The 22,117-nt window shown below is 39.5% G+C and overlaps 1 protein-coding gene across 1 annotated transcript in view; it reads left to right on the plus strand.

Annotated features, from left to right (window-relative positions):
- The first annotated feature begins 11,558 nt into the window (after positions 1 to 11,558).
- Positions 11,559 to 22,117, plus strand: part of LOC107090769 (LIM domain-binding protein 1) — a 36,924-nt gene continuing 26,365 nt past the window's right edge. Inside the window, exon 1 of the mRNA XM_015384334.1 lies at positions 11,559 to 11,894. Within this exon, the coding sequence (XP_015239820.1) occupies positions 11,867 to 11,894 (28 nt within the window). The 5' untranslated portion in view covers positions 11,559 to 11,866. The remainder of the gene's footprint in view (positions 11,895 to 22,117) is intronic.

The raw sequence follows: 22,117 nt of genomic DNA on the forward strand, positions 1-22,117 counted from the left end.
ATCTATCTATCTATCTATCTATCTATCTATCTATCCATCTATCTATCCATCTATCCATCTATCCATCCATCCATCCATCCATCCATATTTTATTCCTGATTAAAGAGAATATTCCTTTCCACCAGCGCCTCAAACCTGCTCAGTATGAGCTGCTTTACCAATTGTGAGTAAAACAACAAATTAACACTGTGATTACATCATAGGGTTTAATTGAAAAACATGTGATCAACTTTATACTTGTATTTGATTTTGAATCATACAAAAGTATATATACATCAATGATGTATAATCCAGTTAAAATTAATTGAAACCTGTAACCTTTCTTGTAAAACTAGATGTTACTCTGTGTGACCGCTAGATGGCGGCAATGTATTGCTCTATTTGAATGTCACACGTTTTCTGTTGATGACAAAAAGTTGTAAATGAGTTAATGTGAAACCCTCTGTCCAGGTATTAAACATGAAACATGGAAATGCCATTTGTTGTTGTGTTGTGAATCCCCCCCCCCCCCCCCGCTTCTGCTCAGAGCGATGATTGTGTCCAACTTGTACATATTTTCTCTTATTTCCACTATGCTCCATGCTTGTACTTTAAAAAGGTTCAAATGTTTCTTTGTATTTGATCCTTTGCATTTACCGGTATTTGCATCACTCCCAGCATGTAATGTTAGACTGTATGAATTGTCTTCTGTCCAGGTCTCACATCTCTCTTCTTCCTTTTCGCACACTAACTGCCTCCTGCCTCTTGGAGCACATTACTATCTGAAACGGGGCCAAAAACCTCCTCCAGTCTCTCTAGCGGAGAGTGTGTTCAGGAGGTAGCATGGACATGCATGAGCATCTATGTGTGAACAGAGGAGGGGGGTGGGGGTGATCAGTGTAAGTAGGTTACAGAACTGCAGCATCCAGCACTCAACCACCATGTCAGTACAGACCCCCCCACATGCACAAATACATGTACCTAACTCTGCAGCCACTGTCCCCATTTTTATATTGTTTTTTCCAAGGAAATGTAAAAATTCAGCCACTCAGTGTTGATAAGCGACAGGAAGCAGTGCTCTATCTTAGTCTTTTCTGAGGGAGGAAACAGCTTTAAACAAAGTGAACCCATTCCTCTGCTCTCTCCTGTGTGTCTCATCCCTTTTTTCTTACTGTTGACCTACAGAAAAACTTCTACGGTGATCTTTTGGCACATCTGAATTTTTAAAGAAGCTCTAAGGAGTGAGTTTTCTGTTTTCCTCTCCCAGTCTCACTCACACTTGGCTGCATTTCTGAGGGTTTTCTTTTTTTTCTGCATGCCTTCTAGTCATCTTGGCTGCTCAGTCATGCATTGTTTTGTGTGTCCACCGATGTGACCTTTCTAATATTGTACGAGCAGTGTGTTTAAAAAAAGGCAAAAGCACTCTGATCTTTAACTCCAAGCCAGAGGAAATAAACTCAGAACTTCTTTAGGTTACTTTAAGTGTGCTGAGTGAGTTGCCTTCATCGGTATTTGAGTTTCCTCTGCTACAAGAGGAGGAATGCCCTCCCAGAAGGCTCAGAGGACATCTGGTAGCGAGAAGTGACAGCCTGAGAGCGATAAAGCGAAAGAGGGAGAGGATAGGGACATTCTGGCTTTTTACAACATTACATCATTTTGTTTCATTAGGATTTTATGTGGTAGATCACCACTAAGTAACATGTAGAAGTAAAGTAGAAGGGGTGTGATACATGGCTGGCTCTAAAAACATTTTTACCCACAAAAATCTGCAGCATAGTAAATTTATGTTTAAAGCCCATTACTCTGATACATCTAAAAAATAAAAAAAGAAGAAACCTTTAGCTGTCATTTAAATACTAAATTGGGATGCAAGAGAGATGCAATGTTTATGATGAAAAAAAAAATAGAATATATATGTATATTATTTCACATTACATACAGACAATTTAATGTTATTTTTATTTGTTTTATGGTAAAGTGAGAGTTTAACACTCTACTGATGTTTGTGACTTTGGTTTAATGTTTTACTTTATTTTGTTTTTTTCTATTCTGCTTTCTTGCTCCCTATGCCCATCTCCAGCTAAGTATATCTCTGTCAGTTTTTGGTGTAGTCATCCTGGTATCAGCCTGTTTTACTGTGTCCTTCTTGTGGTTTCATATTTTGGATTTCTTCCTGGATTTTGATTTGGTACTTCTTTTTTTTTTTTTTTTAGAATTTCCATCGTTTTAGACTAAAATAGTTTATTTTCATCTGCCTGCTTCATGCCTTTTCAGTGTATTTGAGGGGCTTGTTGGAGGGCGGACAGGTCTTGGTTAGGTTGGTTCCTGAGGAGCAATGGAGCGGACTGCCACTTAGATTTCCAGGAGTACTTGAACGGGACGTGTGGAGATAAATCCCCTGCTCAGTGTGAAGCTCAAACAAATCCTTCCAGGGGGGAGAGGGCCAAAAAATCCAGTATGCAGGTGACTTCCTGCCGAAAGGCAAAAACAAAAAACAACGTTAGAACTCAGAGAAACAAAGACTCATTTAGACTCAGCTAAAGGCAACTTGGCTAGAGTAGCCCAAACTGGCAAACACTCTGGCATTCAGGTAGTGACAGTCCGCCGCTCAAATACTCCTCAGTGATGAGCCAACCAGCCGCAGGTGTGCAGGAGGACCAACGAGGACAGGGTACCACCTGGTGGTGGGGGCAGAGAAGAACACCAAAAACACAACACACACAGACTGGATTCCTAACATATACCATGCACTGTTAAATATGATATTTCATGTTTTTAATGGAAGTCTGAAAGGTGTGCAATGCATTTATATTTATTCCCCCTACTTTGAACCTCCTTTAATAAGGATTCCATCTCAGTCTTTGGATATATTCTTTGCAAAATCGCTAAAGCACATTGAGATTGTTGTTAACATATATTTGCTTTTCCTGCTTAAGATTCCTTATACCTCAACTTTGACCACTTTTGGCCAGTTTAACACTCTAATGTCCTTTAATTTAAAACACCCCATTGTAGCCCTGCGTGATGGATTCAGTTTTTTAAAAAGAGGAAATACAGGAATTATTTAAAAATGTATTATTTTAACCCCAAAGTTCTATTTTAACAAAGAAAATATGCCACCCATGAATCCATTTAAAGACAAGAGTTTGTAATGATCAAGAACTAAAGGGAAATTAGTTGATTAAACATCTTTTAATACATCTTTAAAGCTTATTATCACAAAAATTATTATTATTAAAAATAGGTTTATATATTTACAAACTATAATAATTCAAAAGGTGCTTGAGGATTCCAAACCTTCATGTTGTGTTGGTGTTGCCATCACCCTCTCAGGCGGAGATTTGGGGTTTGAGGGTGGCAGGAATATATTCAGAGGAGAGGGAAATGATTGGGGAGTAAATGAACCGGCAGGAGGCAGTGACTTACAGGTGTGTAGACGCTCCTTTACACACACTCAGTCGCTCAGTGTGGTAACAGAAACCCACATAAATAATGTAGTGGAGAGAAACAGGATGTAGGTTCAGTCTCAACAGACTGGCTGTGAACAGCGTCCGGCAGTCTCTGATCTGCTCTGCTCACAGCATTTCTCAGACTAATTAGCCCCCAAACACCTTTATCCATAAAAGTGCTGCAGAAATAAGATGTGAGTGGGATACTGTTTACCAATGATTGCACACTAAGAAGTTTTTTTCAGCTACCAGCTTTGTATTTTGTTGCATAATAATAGTGGTTGCACTGTAAAAACAATCTAAAAATGAGTAAAACTTGCTTAAAATAAACGTGTTTATCCTTATTTTGAGTAGGTTAATTAGATGATCTGTTAATGAAATTTGTATTTTTACTCTTAAAATAAAAAAAAAAAAAATATATATATATATATATATATACTAAAAAGTTTTTTATTTTATTTTAAACATAAATTGTCATATTCCATTTATAAAGTATCTTACTTACCTGCTCAATTATAAAAAATGCACCTATTTAAAAAAAAAACGACTAACTTAGATTTCAATGTTTTGCAGTTTACCGTTGTTTCCTTGCAGCAAGAACACCTACTGTAAGGAGTGAGCATGTTTTCCACATGCATGTGTTTTTTTCCCAGGTACTTCAGCTTCTTTCCAGTCTAAGAGCTTTGGTGCATGCTTGGTTGTGTTGTCTGTGTTTCCCTGTGACATAGTGACCTATCCAGGGTGTATGTATGCTGCCTCCACAGATTGTCTTTCAGGACCCAGTGAAGACTGTGGTTTATCTACGTAAAAAATAAACATGTTGGTAAACTTAAAAGAATAAATCTGCCAGCGATATGAATCATTTGGAGCGATATGTTTTTGTGAAAATGTCCTTATCAGGTTAAAACTGTAACAAATAAATTTGGATGATTTCAACTGAAGTGGTAGAAAATATTTTATCCAAATTTCAAGCCTGTTTAATATCTGGTATATTTTAAGTCTTAGAACCATTTTATGTTTCTTCATCTAAAGTTTCGTACGCCCAGTCATTCAATTTAAGTCCGCTTCAAAACAGTGCAAACAAATATTTGAACCCACCATAGTGTTTCAGTTTTGTCACCGGCTTTTTCTTTCCAGATTGATTTGTGCTCTGCCTGTTCTAAGACACCTGTGGAGCAGCAAACAACTAATGGTGACTGCGCTGCAGAGAGAGATGTTCTCCTCAGCAGTTGGTAAAGAGGAATCCTGGGAGGACTCAGAAAACTGTTTATATTGGCTAAAAAGTGTGTGGGAAGAAATTTAGTTCTAAAGGTAGCCCTGCAGCCAGACCAGCAATTCCTCTGAAAGAAAAGGTTAATTTCTAAAACAAAAAAACTACTAAAATCTAACTTTCCATTTCATCAGATTACTACATTTTTAAGCAATATTATAGACTGTTTCAGACAATCAAAAAGCTACATTTAACTTCCGCTTCCTTTTTTAGAAAATACCACATTGGCAGAGCTATTTTGAAGAGCGGTATCTATTTAGGTAGTTTTTTTTTTTTTAATCCTTCATAGTATTTAGGATTTATTTCAGAATTTAGTTCAAGTATAAATAATTTAGTTTGGATAGAATCCATCCATCCATTTTATCCCCTCATCCCTGCTGGGGTCGCGAGGGGTGCTGGTGCCTATCCCCAGCTGTCAATGGACAAGAGGTAGGTTACAACATGACAAAAAAAAAACAGTCATGCACACACTCACACCTAAGGAGAATTTAGGGAAGCCAATTAACCTAACATCCATGTTTTTGGACTGTGGGAGGAAGCCGGTGTACCCGGAGAGAACCCATGGATGCTCAGGGAGAACATGCAAACTCCATGCAGAAAGACCCTGTGATGGGAATCGAACAAGAATCTTCTTGCTGCAAAGCAGCAGTGCTGTCCACTTCTCCACTGAGCAGCCCTTTGGAAATAATCTTGAATATAAAATGGTAAACTCTGTGATATCTAGTTATTCAAACCTTATATTTTAACAGTAATGTCTTCATAACTGGTCATGCGGCTGTTTTTTGCTGGGTTTTGCCACATTTGGAGGGTCTTAGCCTGTTGTCATTCGCATTAATTCAGAAACAGATTTACTTGTTTGTTTTGAATAATTAGCCTCTGCACACCCAAGTTTATTTCTAAGGTGTGGGCTGGATATTCTATTTCATTGTTTTCAATTAGGGACCAGAATTCACTGTTCTGTCGATTAAAGCAGGTTATTCTGGGGATGAAAAAGCAAACCAGAACCAAACCATCACGCTATCACCTTTTCCTCTTTGAGCCTTTTTATTAATGAAATGCTGTATTATAAAAACTTTGATATCATCTCATTAGTTTGCAGATTACGATATCTGAATTGATGAAGATCAAATACACAAAAAACTCACAAATGTGAGTCAGGGTAGATGACCAAACATGGCGTCTGCTACTGATGCCACTTTTGCAAAGTGTAATATTGTTGAAACAAGAAAAAAGACTTTAACTACGGAAAGTTAGGCCATTGTTTTTTTTATTGTTTCGTTATTTTGGGCTTAATTGACCAGACTGCTGCTGATGTGTCATTGGAGTAATTTTTTATTGGCCTGCTGCTCCTGCAATGTTCTCCACTGTCTTATGTTTTCTCAATTTGTGGATAAAGGATCTCATTGTGATTCGCTGTCCCAAAGTCTTAGAAAAACACTATGTTGCTCTTTCAATCTATAGGTATGGCAATTAGTGCATCTTTTGATAGAGGCGTTGGGAGAGGAGACTGGGCAGTTGTATTTTTTTAATAAGGTTAAAAGAAATAAAAAAAAAATCTCTTAATACAACAGCTTCTTGTACTTCTTGTACTACAGATTATCTCTAACTTACTCTATATACAATGTTTGATTACCAATGATTAACTCTCAAATGAGAAAAAAAAAAAAAAAGAGAAACTATAAGGCTTACTTTATAATCAGTTCAATAAAAATTATAAAGACAAATTCAAACCTACTCCAATTTTATCCTACAAATAATACAGTGGTGTTAAGTTTGGCTACTAACACTAATTAGTAAAGACATGTCTTCTTACATAAATTTCAGCAAATATTAGACTTTGCAGTCCTGCTCTTAAAGGTATAGTGGAGGTCCAGATGTTGTTTAATCACTCTGGTCATTACAGGCCAATAGTAAAACTAAATCCATAGCAGTTCCTATATTGAAAAGGTCTAAATAACACATGCATTAACTGCCTCGATGGTTGCCACATTGCAGGAATAGATAAATGGATCATAAACATTATCTTGAGTTGAGACATAACAATTAATATAAGGTGATTAAAAGTGCCACATTTCTTAATTCCTGTAGTAGCTAGCTTTGTAACTGGAAGCTAGTTACAAGTCTAGGGTGGCTAGGTTTACGCCTCCTTGTAAACACAAACAGAATCAAAGGAGACCCTGTTTCGGCTGTATTTCAAATTATTTGTATTCTCCTCTTTAACATCAGTGCAGATTAGAGTTGTTGCAATAAAAAAAAAAAAAAAAACATGTTTTCTTTGCTTTTGTAAGATTTCTGCAAAGATGTGAACGCCTCCAGGCACCACAGTGCAGGGCTATTTCATTTCAGTGTATGCTGGTGGAATAAACTTATCAACACATTTACAACTTTTGGACCAAGGATAGCAGAAAGAGGTATGAATGAAAGTCCTACTGAGGCTAATGTGACACTTCCTGTTCTGGGTTCAACCTCTGCCCTTCATACAGCCCCCTCTATTCGCAGCTTCTTTGATTCAGTCGTTTATTTCCGTGTTGACAGGCTTTGATTTTCCGCTAACTGACTGTTACGATGTGTGTGTGTACGTGCTTGTAAATCAATAATTATGCTAAGGTGTCAGACAGCTTGCAGTGTGTGCACACATTAATCTCAAAGTATGAAGTTGTTTCCATCAAATTGCTAATGTGGGCACATGTATGTGTGAACCACAGCTTTCATTTATAAAAAAACGGGAGTGTGAGTTGAAGCTCATCATGCTTGTGCTATCCTTTTTCTGCCACATTGCCATGGTGACAGTGCCCTCCCGGGGTAATGGGGACGAGTGCGCCAGAGCTATTTATTCTCTCTTTCTCCCTCCTTCCTTCCACTGTTCTTTCCATCCACCCGTGGCCCTCTCTCTCTTTCTTCATTTTCTTCCACCTCTCTCCATCTTCTTTTGCCCTCTTCCTCCTGCAGCCTCACCGTCTTTCCATCACCCTCCTTCCTTCCTCCGCTCTCTTCCCCTCTGTGATTGGCTTAACGCTCTCCTCCTCAAAATGAGATAGTGCTTAATGAGACAGAGGGTGAGGAAAGGAAGTAGGGGTTGACAAAGAGCAAGTGTTTTTCTTTTTACAAAAAATAAGGGGAAGGAGAAACTTGTGGGGGGGGATGTTTGTAAGGGTTTTTGTTTTTGTTTTATGTAAAACAAGATGTTCTTGTATATTTTTTATTCTTATATTAAGCTTTGTCTGTTTTATTGTCAGGCATTTGATTTTGGATAGCCGAGTGCAAACCATGTGGTAACTTCTTTACTTTCAGGTCCGTTAAAGTCTTATAAAATGTAACATATTTTGATGGTGTCAGCAACCTTCAAGACTTAGTTGCTGGACAGTCCATTCACCACCATTGGCAGACGCTCAACTTTTCCTTTTGTCACAGCCACAAACTTGGATGTACATTTGGGGACGTGTATTTGACAGACTTACACAAAGAAGCGATTCATTGTGAAAATTAAATGGAAAGTATGAAGTTCTACACATGAAAAATGGAGTGTGCATTTTTGTATTCAATCCCTTTTACTCCAAAACCACTGAATAAAATCTTGTACAATCAGATGATATTGGGACATCGACTAATTAGTGACCAGAGGTCATCTCAATGTAATTAAATGTCAATTTAAATCCAGCTGTTCCCTGAAGGCCTCTGGGGTCTGTTAGAAAACATCAGTGAACAAATGGCATCATGAAGAGCAAGGAACACAAAGCTGGAGGTAGGGTTAAGGCAGGATAATCCATCACCAGATTGTCATCATTATCATCCACAATAGAAGGTAAGAGTGTGGCACTGCTGGAAACCAACCAAGACATCATCCACCTAAACCAAGAGGCTGGGTCAGTCATTTTCTTTTCTTTTGACAAGCAGTTAAATGGTCCAAGTAACACTGGAGGAGCTGCACAGATTCACAGCTCGGGTGCATTATTTTGTCAACACTACAAATATATGTAAACTTTTTTTTTAAAGAAAGATTAAGAGAACAAAAGCCATAAAAAAACATTGTTTTCAGTTTGCCATGTTAAAGAGACACCTCAAATGTGACATCAAAATAAAACTTTCTGACCCACATGCAAAACATTACACTTCCTAAACTGATGCTACAAATCATTCAGAACACACCAACTGTGACACATGGTGGCATATATAGTAAAATATGGGACACTACATTTTCATGTTAGATTGGGGTTCATTTGATTGAAAGTAGAACAAACTCTATCTTTTTATTTACATACAATATATGTGAGGGAGAAAACACCCTGAATACATCTTCCCTAAAATGAAGCACGGCAGTGGCAGCATCATGCCACTGGGCGTGTGGGAGTGTTTTCCTTTGGCAGGGACATGGAAACTGGTCAGAGTTGATCACTTCTATTTTCCCATCACTTAATGTGCTCTATCCACAATTCCACTAGTTCCTGAATGTAAGGCAGCTCCTTTGTTTCCTGTCTTTCTCTCCTGGATGAATTGATTAATCCAGCTGTGCGTGACCTCAGTGACCATGACGTTATAATGGCCAGACACACCTGGATTAAGCAATTAATCCAGTAATGAAAGACAGCAAACAAACAAGCTACTATAAGTTTGGAAAGTAATTGAGTTGTGCATAGAGCCCAATATGCACCAGTTTGTGTCCGTAGCAGAGTTCCCAAAATAATTAAGCCTTTGCACTGCAACCCTTCGTGTTTACTGTGTAAAAAGTGTATTTACCCTTTATTTGAGTAGGTTAATAAGATGATTTGCCAATGGAATGAGTAGGAACAAATGCACTTATTTTAAGAAAATATGACTTATTTAGATTTGGATTTTTTCCACTGTGATCCCAAAAACAAAAAAGACAAGAGACTGGCAGCCCCTAAAAATACATATTAACTTAATTACTTCACTTTGTTTTTGCACATAATGCAATTATTTACATATTTAAGTAAACATATTGTTATAAGCATTCAGTTGATTCATTTTAAATAATTAATTGGATATGTAATTATTCAATATTGTACATTTTAGAATTTGAAAGTATGTGTCAATTTTGAATCGTGTTTTACATTTACTTATTTCATGGTGTATTTATTTAATTTCTATGGGATCGCATCAAAAAGATTCATCTTTCCAATGGCGTAACGACACAACAATAGGCCCGTAAGCAACATTATCTGGGTGGGCCCCGTATAAAGTACAACAGTTTCACAGCTCCCCTCCTCACCCATGCTCTCTCCATTCAACTCCCGGTCGCAATCTTTACTCACTGTAGCAGCAACATCCTCCTCTAACTCTTCGGTTCTTTGAAAGAACGTGTTTATTTTGGGAAGACTTTTCAGCTCTTCTTTGCTTTTTCTTTTTTGGAATCCGCCTAAGTAACTGTTTTTTAGTATCCATCGTCCCTAACCCATGGTACGTAACGGTTATGGTTTTAATCTACGCTCTGGGTTACCCATAATTCCAAGTCGTAGTGTAAAAAAAAAAATACTCATATACATCGTTATTTTAAGATCTTTATTGCAGTTTGAAACATATTGTATAAGTGTATTTTTTTACCAACCGTCTAATGAACTATACTCAGTTATTAACAGTAATTAAAAGTACCACTGTCTGCTTTGCTATTGGTGTCGTATTTAAACGGCTCACCATCGTGTTAAAATCTGCCATGTGTTGCTGTATAAAAAAGGTGCGATCAGTCAATCTAGTATCAGCTGGGTGTAAGAGGAATTTTTCGCACCATTACATCTGCAAAGTGACGTCCACAATTGAGTAGGGGGCCAACCAGGTGTCAGTGAATGGCCCCTAAGAGGTTGGCAGCCCATAAGTAACTGCAGTCTCTGCTTACCAATAGTTGCACCTTTGCATCCTTCGACCCCTCCACGGAGTCCTGACCCCCACTTTGGAGACCCCTGGTCTATTACATAAACTCCCAATGACACCAAAAGGTTGTGGATGTAAAGTGGAAGAATTCAATGATGATGAACACATTTGGAAGGCTATAGCTTTGGCTCTACAGGAAAACCACCACACCAAACAGGGACACAAGAGGTACTCTATTAAAAATCTCCAAAAGTAGGCAAAAAGATAGCATCTAGTAGTTGAACAATTTGTATCAAACATTCTAAAACGCTTCATTTGAACACCAAATGCATCCTTTGGTCTCACAAGGACAAATTCAACCATTTAAACAGGGAGGGACAAATGATACAGTGATGGAGAAAAGATTAGAAGGGAGATGAAGACAGTGGGAGGGAAAGGTGGAGCGGAAGAAAGAGTAATAAGGGAGGGTGGGGGAGAGATTAGGGGAGGAGGTGGGAGGGCAGGAGAGATAAATGGCTGAGAAGACAGAGAGATGAGTGAAGTCAGAGCGCAACACTGTGTGACACACTGCAGACGGAGCAGCAGAGGGGCGAGGAGGAGACAGGAGGAACGTCAGATCCCACCCCCTACCTCCCTCTGCCTCTCTCTTTTTCTCCCCCTGCCTCCCCCGCTGTGTAGCAGACCTTTGCTGGATGGTAACAAGCCACTCAGACGGCTGCAGCACCCACTCACTCACTCACTCACTCTCACACACACATAAAGCCAGATTTCCTGAGGATTATGTCATGCATGCACCTCAATAAGTGTGCAATGAAACATTCTCTACATACTTCAAAGGTAAAAAAATAAAAAAGATTGTTGTTTTCCTTTGGGTCACTTTGACTCTTTCTCCCACCCTGGCTCTGTGCAACACACACACCCCTCTCTCTCTCCCTCTCCTCCCACCTGAGCTGTAATTTGCAGGGCTGATGAGGGTGAGGGCAGAGGCAGGAGTAGAAATCGCCTCACTCCCAGACACACTAACACTCTCTCTCATACTCTCACAGGCAAGCAGTTGTGCAGCTGCACCGTTTTCATCTACAGCTGTGGGAGAATCTGATCCTTTTGTGTGTGTCTGTTTGCTCTTTCCTAACCTCAGTCTTTTCCCCTCTCCCTCTCCTTCCCCACCTCCTCTCTCTGTGCTCCCTGTGCCACTGTGTGAGTGTGTGCGTAAAACGTGGGGATAACAGACGCTCATGTGAGCAGCCTCAGTGGCTGGCTGGCTGAGAAAGAGGACAGGAGAGGACAGGGATAACAGAAGCCACCACCATCATTCTGATCGGATTCACACCAGACATGTGAGAAGATGTCCGTGGGCGGCTGCGCGTGTCCCGGTGAGTGAGCTTCCCCTGCTGCTTGTTGCTGAGTTTCTCTGCTTCTTGTTGTGTGTTTTGGTTGGTAAGTGCAGCTGCTGCTGTGGAGGAAAAAAAAAAAAAAAAGACACCCCCAGGGGCCCAGAGGTCCTGTTTGCAAAGACTCATGGGAGGTTGAGAGGATGGAGAGCAAAGGCATACAGTAAATGGAGCAACATGTCTGGTTTCAGTGAGTGAAAATGAAACGATGGAGATCTCTGTTGGCTCTACCCACATCTGACCACCAAGTTGCTGTTGCCATGGAGCCACTAATGCAACTTCTCAGTTTTTTTGCTCCTTGTTGCTTCTGCGGGTCAAGTTAGCGCCCCTGCTCTGATTTGTGTGAGAAGAGAATCAAAGCGTGATATTTGCAGGGCAAAGCTCAGTGGCACGGATCAGAGGCGTGCATGATTGATTGTTGCACCTTTTTCCCCCCACAGAGGAGCTATTAATGAATGTCTGGTGTCTCAAAGCGCACAAGGGAGTTTGTAATTTAGGATCCATGATGGGCAGAAAGTGGTCAGGAAGGCAGATTGAATTAGAAAGTGTCAAACACCTAAAGCTCTGCCATGTTCAGGTCTAATGAGTTTTAACATGTGTTTGTAGATTTAGAATAACTTCCATGGTGTTGACTCCTCTTGGGTTTCTCCACATTTCGTTGCAAACTTCAAAACATTTCATTGGTGCTTTTATGTGACAGATTATCATAAATTAGAACAATTTTTCATAGTGTTTTAAAAAATAGAATCTTGAATTCAGTTTTTAATTTAACCAATTCTAATTGAATTTACAGTCTGGAAATGTTTCAAACTGTTTCAAACCACTTTTGCTCAACTAGAAACCAAGTTTTTTCAGATTCCTTCCAATTGCTTTACCCTTTATAGAGCACTCAGTTATTGGAATCCAGGACTGGACCTCATTACCTTTCTTGCATTAAAAAAATTGATATTTTGATGGCAAAAATTAATTTCGGTGTAATAACAGGAAACGCCAACTTGCCCCAATATATTAAGAAAAATAATAAAAGTTCTTCTATAATAGACAAACAAACTATTTTGGGTACAACATAACCTTAGAGGCATTAATGCTGATACTGGCACTTAAATTTTTTTGTTTATAAACCTAAATATAAGTGCTAACTTTGCTTAATAACTTTTTAACTTAACTTTTTAACTTTTCAATTAGCCTTTTACCCTTTTTTTTCTTGAATTGTTAACTTTTGCTTTTGAACTTAATTTACAGGAGGTAATATATCATTAAAGGCCTAATTTAATTGGTCAAATGCCAAAATAAGATGTACAGCCATGTAGCAGGGTCTTTAATGAATAGCTGGATATAGATCTAGTGCCTCTAGACCTCACTGAGGGACGAGGGGACTCCATTAGTAAGGCAAGTGATCAAACATGGTGACTTGCCCTATAAAGGGTTAATATCAATCAGGTTTTATGCAGAGCAATCACAACTCTCCATGGGATTAGGGTCTGGACTTTGATTTAAATCGTCTCTTTGCAGCTCTTGCTGAATGTTTTGGGGTATGGATGGGGGTATAGTCCGAGCCGTGGGGTCCTGCTGGAATGTGAACCTCCAAGACTTTTGCAGTTTCCGAAAGGTTTTCTGCCATTTTTGTCAGTTTTTTTAGCTTCATACATCTTTCCAGCAGGTTAGACCTGCTCCCCCGTCTGTCATGAAGAAAAGTCGACCCGAAGCATGATGCTGCCAACACTGTGTCTCATATTTCAATTATATGTTTCTGTCTCTGGGTAGGAATTTTCAGTTTTGTCCTTGTTTGGTTTGAGGAACTTATTCTTTCATTATCATCCCCTTCTTGTCCGATTAATGCTGGTCAATTTAGGTTGGCGTCCCTCTTTAAATCAGAATTTAATTGACAGTGTCATCTGTAGAACAATAAATTTGACATCAGCTTCAATTTGCTCTCAATTAAGATGTTTTACTATAATTATATGTTTTAAAAATCAACACTTTCTCTTTTGGATATTTATGGATGCATGTTTTTTTCTTCTTTTTAATGAAGACATTGGATTGGTGCAAATAAAGATGGTATTCCTTTTTACAGAGAGACAGTCTTTCTCTGTGTCAGATTGAGTAAATAAAACCATGTAGCGCCAACCTAAGGGTAAAAGTCAAAACTGTTGATGGTGATATTGAAGGTGACCAGCAGTGGCTGTACCTCTAGAGATGTCACAGCACGCTGAGTTGTTCCTTCATCTTCTCAGTACCTTATTCTACAGAGGCAGGTGTTAATATTGAGTTTATTGAGGAAATTCAGGGTGAATCCACAATAAGGCAAACATTTATATTGATTTATCACAGAAACTCCCAAATAAACTTGTATATTTGTCTTTTAAATGTGACAAAATGTAAAAAAAAAAAAAAAAAAAAAAAAAAAGGTAGATTTATGTCAATACTGCTTTGTCCTCTACTTTAAAGTTAAGAAAGCATAACACATTAGCGTTACTTGTTCCAAAATTTTCCACTTGGCGTCCACTTTGCTTTTGTTTCCGCCTTCATGAAAAGCATAAGTTAGGTTGACCCTTACAGCCACTAGGGGTGAGTACTGGCATGGGAGATAGTTGGGTCATGATACAATATTATCATGATACGGCAAAATCATTATCAAAATTAAATGTATATAGATAAAAAAAGAAAGTGCTGTATATGTTTTAAAAAAATATATATTTAGTTATTTTGGTATCCATGTTTTTGGGGTTTGAATCATTTCACTTCTTCCACTGTGACTGTGTCATGTTAATATGGTGCTGGTCCACACAGCAATAGGGTTCCACAGTTCTATCTGCTATTTTCCCTCATTGTTTTAGGTAAACTTTTTTGTTTTTTTGAAATCGATATTAGGAACTGAAATATCAAAATTATATCCGACAGCCAAACATCACAATATATCGCTGAAATAATTTTTTCCCACACCCCTAAACGCCCCAGGGAGCTGAGTGGAACATTTATCCATCATATCTCACTATACTGATGGAAGTGTGACATCTGAAGAGCAAAAGTTGTGTTTAGGTGACAGCAAACAGATGATCCTTCGCATTGGGTTAACTTTAATCAGTCTAAGGAGAACAGAAACAAGAAGAATTGAGGTCTAGAAATAAAACCCCAGCTCTGCGGAGCCGCAGGCAGTCTATTATTAAGTGTTACAGCGATTTATGTAGCACTCCTGATAGGAGGTGCAGGATGTTGAAATATAATCCTCACGCTAAAAATCTATTCATAATCATGACAGATGTGCCTTCACGTCTGCAGTATAGTGTAATATTTAGCAGCAGGAGCGGCAAAAGTATAGCATGAGAAAAGTTGTGTGGAGAAGGCCTCCTCTCTCCGCCTCTCCCTCCAGGACCACAGCAGCCACAGCGGTCAGACCTCAAACAACAGGGCTTGTGGATGAGGGAATTTATCCAACCGCTCATCCGGGATCACGTTTCTCGACTTTAGAAAGAAGTAAACCCATAAAACCTTTGATTTGAAAAGTGAAAGTGAGCAAACCGGGGAGCAGCTTCTTTCTGTGCTGCAATAGTTGAAGCAAGATGATCCAGGAAAGTGTTGACAGTGCTCTGAAAACTGACAAGGATTCACACACTCACAAGCAAAACAGATCTTGCATCAGCGTAGCTGCGTGCACACATCCGCCTTCGTTCAGACGTGTGTTTTCAATCTGTGTGCAGCGCCCCGTGCTATGAAGGCAAACGCTGCCACCTCAGCCGTTAAACGAGCCTGAGCAGCAGAGGAGGGAGCGTTTGTTTAGAACCTCGGCTATCTTGCGGTCGGATTGCATACTTAATCAACTTGGTCATGGAAATTTCCAAAAAAGACATATGACTGCACTCACTCTGGCTCTCAGACTTTTTTTTCACTCTTGTGTTCCCCCTTCTTTTGTTGCCTCAGCCTCTCTCATTTGCTCTTTTTTTCCCCTCCAGGTTCAAGTTTAAGTATCAGATAGAAAAAGGCTGAGCTCAGACTTTTACAAACAAATGGAAGATCTTGAATTTAAAAAACAAAAGAAGGCTTACAAAGTGTTTGGATTTGTAAAACCCCACCTGTACTCCCTCTCTCTTTCACACACACAGAGACACTGAGGTAACTGAAAACCAATGTAAACACAACCTCCAAATACAGGACAATCATCTCCATTCATTCATGTTAACTCCAGATGAACCCCAGGCTTGACCCAGCAGAGGCGGTGGTTTAATTTGCACATTTACAGCCACGTCACTGCTTCCTCTCTGCTTTTATTACATTAAAAAAACAACTAGCAGTGCTACAGCGCCTTCCATAAGTATTCCTATAATGACCTTTGAGCTTTTAGAAAATTCAAAGTATTTTATTTGGATTTATGTGAAAGAACAGGTAGCGCACCATTGGAAGGATATTTACACATGATTTTTTATTGTTTTTTGTTTTTTTTTACTACTTAAGCTCCAAAAGGTGCATTTTATTTTTATTTACTTTGGGGTTACGCATTTATGTATCAGGTTTACACATCTAGAAACTGAGGTTTTTGCAGATTTTTACCTGTGAAATAGCTTAAGCTCAGTCAGGTTGGATAGAAAGCGTCTGTGAATATCAATTTACAGATCTTGCCAAATATTCTGAGTTAGACAATATGTGGACTTTCATTGGGCCACTCTTTTACATAAATTGATTTTGATATTACTGTAACTTTGGTTGCTGTCCTGTTGGAAGGTAAACCTCCATCTCAAGTCCTTGTTCTTCATCAGCTTACCAGCACAATGGTGCCCCCACCATGTTTTGATGTGTGGTGTTACATTTCCACTACACATCTTGTATAAAAGAGTTCAGCTGTGGTCAAGTCTGACCCATGGAGCTTCTGCCGCCTGTTTGGTATGAAACCAATTTAAAACTACAAGTGGTGGCCTAGTGGTTAGGGCATTGCACTTGGATCCCAGAGGTTCTGAGATCAAGTCCCACTCACACGGATTTCCACTCTGGGTCCCTGAGCAAGACCCTTAACCCCAACACTGCTCCCTGTGCACTGCACAATGGCAGCCCACTGCTCCCCAGGGGTGTTGGGTTAAATGCAGAGAGTGAATTTTGTTGCTTTGTACTTGTGACAGTGTAATGACAATAAAGTTGAATTCTGTTCTAAAAATAGAGCTTATTAGCTTATTGGTTGTATTGTTCCTTAAAACCTGATAGCCGTGTGCTTCTCCTATGGTGATATTTGCACACATGAGCAGTAGATCTCTTCAGCTTCTCCAGAGTTACTGTGACTTATGGCTGCTCCTTTGATTGATGCCACCCTTGCCCGCTCCATAAGTTTAGGCCAATGGTCACATGAGTCGGCTCCAAGCGTTGGGTACTCTTATATACCCCAATGTTGCTTCTTCAAATGTTGCCAACCTGCCTGTTGTGATCCTCGGTCTTTCTTCTCTAACAAACCTCTCAAGCCATCGCATTTGGACTTTGTTAAATAATTTGGATAGCCTCCTGATCAAACACTCACCCCACATTTCAGCTTTTCTTTTGTAAAAAAAAGTTAAAAAAGGCAAAATCATTTATCCTTTTTCTTTAAACTTGAACCCTAAACTATACTTTGTGTTGGTTCATAGTGAAAAAACCCCCCCCAAAAAATCCATTGATGTTGACGTTATATAACGTAATATACAATTATACAAGGCTCTCCGGGAGAGAGACTGTTTTTGAGGAATATGAAAGAATACTACGTATGATAAAACCCATCTTCAGTCACTCTTGTTCCCCCTCTTGTTTACATTCCTGAGTGGTGTTCGACACCAAAGGATCCTCCCCCTTCTTGTGTGGGCTCAGAGGGGTTTGTGTGTGCACTCACACACACACACACAGCATGTGCCCCGACATGTGGGTGGGTGACATAAACCGAGGAGAGAGTGTGTGGGAATAACTCGTCTGAAGGATGTTGCTGTACAGACATCTCCATGTTCCTGCACATGTTTTGTACTCCGAGGTCAATCTGAGTCTTTGCTGACCTCTTTAGGCCTTTACAGAATGGCCCAACTCCTCCTCTGCAGTGTGCATTAACCTCCATCTTTCCTTCCCTTCGCTCCCTCTTTCTGTTCTCCTTTTGACTTCCCTGATTGCTAGCGTATGTTGGCTGGATGGCTGACTGGCTGGATGAGGGGAGGAAGAGTGGTAGGGGGGAGAATGAAGGGAGGAAGAGGAGGAGGGAAGAGACTGTGCCCTCTCATGCAGAGAGTCACATGGTGCCCCTGATTGGAGGAAAATGAGTAAAGACTGCAGCGCTGGCTGAAATGGCAACAGACAAAAACGCACAAAGGCTGAGCTGTTTAAAAACGGGTTGCACAACAAGAGAGCCTGAGGAGGAGGAGGAGGAGGGTGTGACAGAGGGGAGGAGAGGAGCAGGAGGGAACAGACACCGAGGAAAAGATGTGGATTAGGAGAGGAAGAGGAGGGAGGGAGGGGGAGGAAAGGTGACGGAGAGGGAGAGAAAGGCAGCAAGCGGAAGAGACAAGTAGGAGATGAGCACTGTAGGAGCGCGGGAGGAGTGGGTGAGATGGGGAGTGAGGAAGAGATCAGACTGTGTTTCTATGTTTTCTGCAAGGCTGAGCGCTGACGTGATTGGCTGAAGGGGGGGTGGATGGATGGAGGGGGGCAGGGAGAGAGAGCAGACCTGACTCTGAGATCAGAGACAGACAAAATGGCTCCCAGAGAACAGGGAAGGCAGCATCAGGGCACTGTCATCTCCACTCATACAGCTGTCAGCTGACGCCACTCTCACATCTGTCACGTAAATACGGCAAAGAGGCTGAGACGATGGGGAGTCATCCTGATCATGAGTTCCTGTAGCAGATCCAAGCACTTTTTTAAAACATGTTTTATCAGTGTTCATTTATGCAGCAATAAAACACTTTTTAACCCACCCGGCCTCAGTGGCCTCCCAGCTGACCCTTGTTCTGATTGAACCGCTCCCCACTCAGCAGGGCGGCCTGCGGTAACATGTGACCCACTTGATGCTGAGCCTCCCCCGCTGCAGAGGGCCTGTTTGGCCTGCCAAAGAAAACGCTGGACAGGGAACTTACCCGGTGATTGAGAAAACAATATGGGCAGAACGAAAAACACCGACTCACTGCGACCACAAGAGGGCGCTGCTGTCAAAGGACAACACAGGGTCGGAGGTCAGGCGGAGTTTTTCCTCCTCACATGTGCTGTCAAGTGCCTGATGGCCACATAGGATGTAGATCATGATTTATGGTTGCTTTAAGTTGCATTTTAAATTAAAATAGAAGATTTATTAAGCTGAAATGTAAAATATTGTTTATATAGCAGTTTTAACTTTGACAAGATAACTTTTTTAGTTTGTCTCAGTAAAGAAATTGTTTAGTTTAAGTTAACTTTCCCTTAGCTTGAAATTACTGAAATACATACTCATTGATAGATAAGCTTTTTACTGCCTCTAAAAGAAGAAAGCCCCTTATGCGTCTAAGATGAATTATTTATTTTTGCAGCTTTACTATAATTTTGTTTTTATTCTAAATATGTTGTTTTATATTCTGTACAAAACACAGACATATATTATGCATTAAAATAACAATTCTAAAAGTAGTGAAACTGTGACTTGGCTCTAGTCATTTAAAAACTAAAGCTAACAAATAAAGAAATGACGAAAAACTCATATGCAATATTAACAGATGGATCATAAACACATGAAAACCTTACAGTTGGTTTGATTTTTTTTTCTGCTAAATGTTTACATCTCTATATATGATATGTAGAACAGAAAAATGTTCAGTCCAGCTGGCTATTTGTTAAAAGTCATCCAAGTTTTTTACACTGTTTCACAGGTTCATAGGACTACAAATTATTTTCATCACATAGTATTCATTCAGGATTATATTATTTCTATTGTAATCCAAGGTTCCTGATACAAAATAATATAGATTTGTTTTTTAAATCAAGATCAGTAATACTGCTAGTGAATCCCCTACTGATTAAATGTTTTTTTTTCCTTAGACTGAAGGAAAGGTTTAGTAAATAAGGCATCACGATCTTCTCTCTGATGCCAGTTTTACATTAAGTTTACTATGTACATGAAGCAGCCAGTTCCATAATATTGCATAACCATACATAGAGTCTGTGAGGGCCGCAGTGCTGCAGGTCCCACAGCCAACACATGGATCCAGGATCTGGCATATATGTCAGTCTGGCCTGTGGAAACCTGTTTCTCTCATATCAGTGATTTTCTTCATGATCCAAAGGATCTTACAGCTTGTGCTCTAAATGTTATTATTATATATATACCGGTATATATTTTTTTAACTTAGCTTCATATAACAAGAAACAAGTGAATGCCAGCAGTGTTATTATCCATGCATTCATTTTCTAGCACGCTTATCCCGAGTGGATATATATCGCGAGGGGTGCTGGTACCTATCTCCAGCAGTCAAAGGGTGAGAGGCGGGGTACACCCTGGACAGGTCGCCAGTCCATCGCAGGGTTAACACAGAGACAACCATTCACACACACACTCACACCTAAGGGGAGTCTAGAGAAGCCAATTAACCTAACAGTCATGCTTTTGGACTGTGGGAGGACAGGGAGAACATGCAAACATGCAGAAAGACCCCAGCTCAGGAATTGAACCCCAAACCTTCTTGCTGCAAGGCAGCAGTGATACCCACTGTGCCACAGAGCTTCAGCAGTGTTATTATACAGGAGACAATAAATACAAATAGCAAAAGGTTGATATGTCAAAAAGGAAGAAAAATATAAATAAATAAATAAATAAATAAATAGATAAATTGAAAACTATCTAATTTGTCAATATATAATGTAATTTTTGGTTTCAAAGTTGCTTTATTGTGATGTTGTTTTGTTTACTGATGGTGGTCAGAGGGACTGGTGGCGCAGTGTACGGCAGCCTCGCTTCTGTCAGTGAGCCCCGGGGCACCTGTGGCTACCATGTAGCTTGCCACCATCAGTGTGTGTGTGAATGGGTGAATGACTGAATGTAGTGTACCCTTTGGTCAAGTCTCCGGACTTGAAAAAGTGCTATATAAGTACAGGCTCTTTATCATCAAAGATATTTTTCTCTCTCAATTAATTCGGGTCTTCAATCAAAGGGCACGTCATTGTTTCCTGAACAGCTGATTGGCTGCTTAGTGGAGCATTCTTTAGGATTTAGCTAAACCCTGAAAGGTTTGCCGTTAAGAGTATGTTACCACGGTGACTAGCCTCACTAATAATGAATGCAGCTTTGTGCTACCTGAAAGTTAGCATTAAATTTGAAGTTGTTTTTTCCCCCACACTGGATCTTGGACTTTTCTTTATTCTATTCACACTTTGTTGGGAGGTGCTAATGGATTAGATACAGTTGGATACTTTCTTGTTTACCCCCTGCACACATGCACAGTATCCTACCTTCCTTGTTATTGTAAAAATAAATAAATAGCTTTATTAATTTTTAAAAAAGTGAGCAATATATAGCCTAAAACTTACAAGAAATAACAAATAATACATCAGCAGGACTTGGTAATCTTTTACAAACATTTTGTATGCAACCAGAGTTACTGACATATGTATTTAAAAAAAAAAGGCTAATATTGTGCTTTGCACCTTTAAACTGTAAAACTACCCTTTACCTAACTGCTCAGATGATGGCTTCTTCTCTGTGTTGATTTATGAATTGGTTTATGGAGCATACCTGCAAGAATCCCTGAGTAAGTCAATGTTTTGTTCTCAAATATACAGAATGTTCGTATTTATGGAAATATTCTGAATCTCATATAAAAAAAAATCTTTTATTGTTAAACATAATAGATTTGAGACTTTTAGGGTTGAACGAGGTGTTAAAATTCTACTAGAAGGAATGACCATTTTTCTTTTTTCATTGTGATGCATTTGGGCCATCTTTACAAACATTTTCCCTCCTATTTTCTTTTAGTTTTTATGGATTATTACATTTAGGCGGCTCACTCAGGGTCGTTATTGGGTAAAGGGAGACAACTTATTGGCCCAATGCATTAACGCTAATGGAACAGAGCAGCCATAGACATTAACAGGAGCAATACCACAGAATAACAGCACAGCAAAAATATCTGTACATCAGCCGAAAACATATCTATTCCCTTTATTCCCAGTTAATAGCAGGCTAATACACAATGAAAGGTCTTACTTTTCATTCACTGTAACTCCTCTGTCTATGACCCCTAAAGATG

Source organism: Cyprinodon variegatus, unplaced genomic scaffold, assembly GCF_000732505.1.
Source record: "Cyprinodon variegatus isolate N-32 unplaced genomic scaffold, C_variegatus-1.0 Scaffold310, whole genome shotgun sequence".
Lineage (NCBI taxonomy): Eukaryota > Metazoa > Chordata > Actinopteri > Cyprinodontiformes > Cyprinodontidae > Cyprinodon > Cyprinodon variegatus.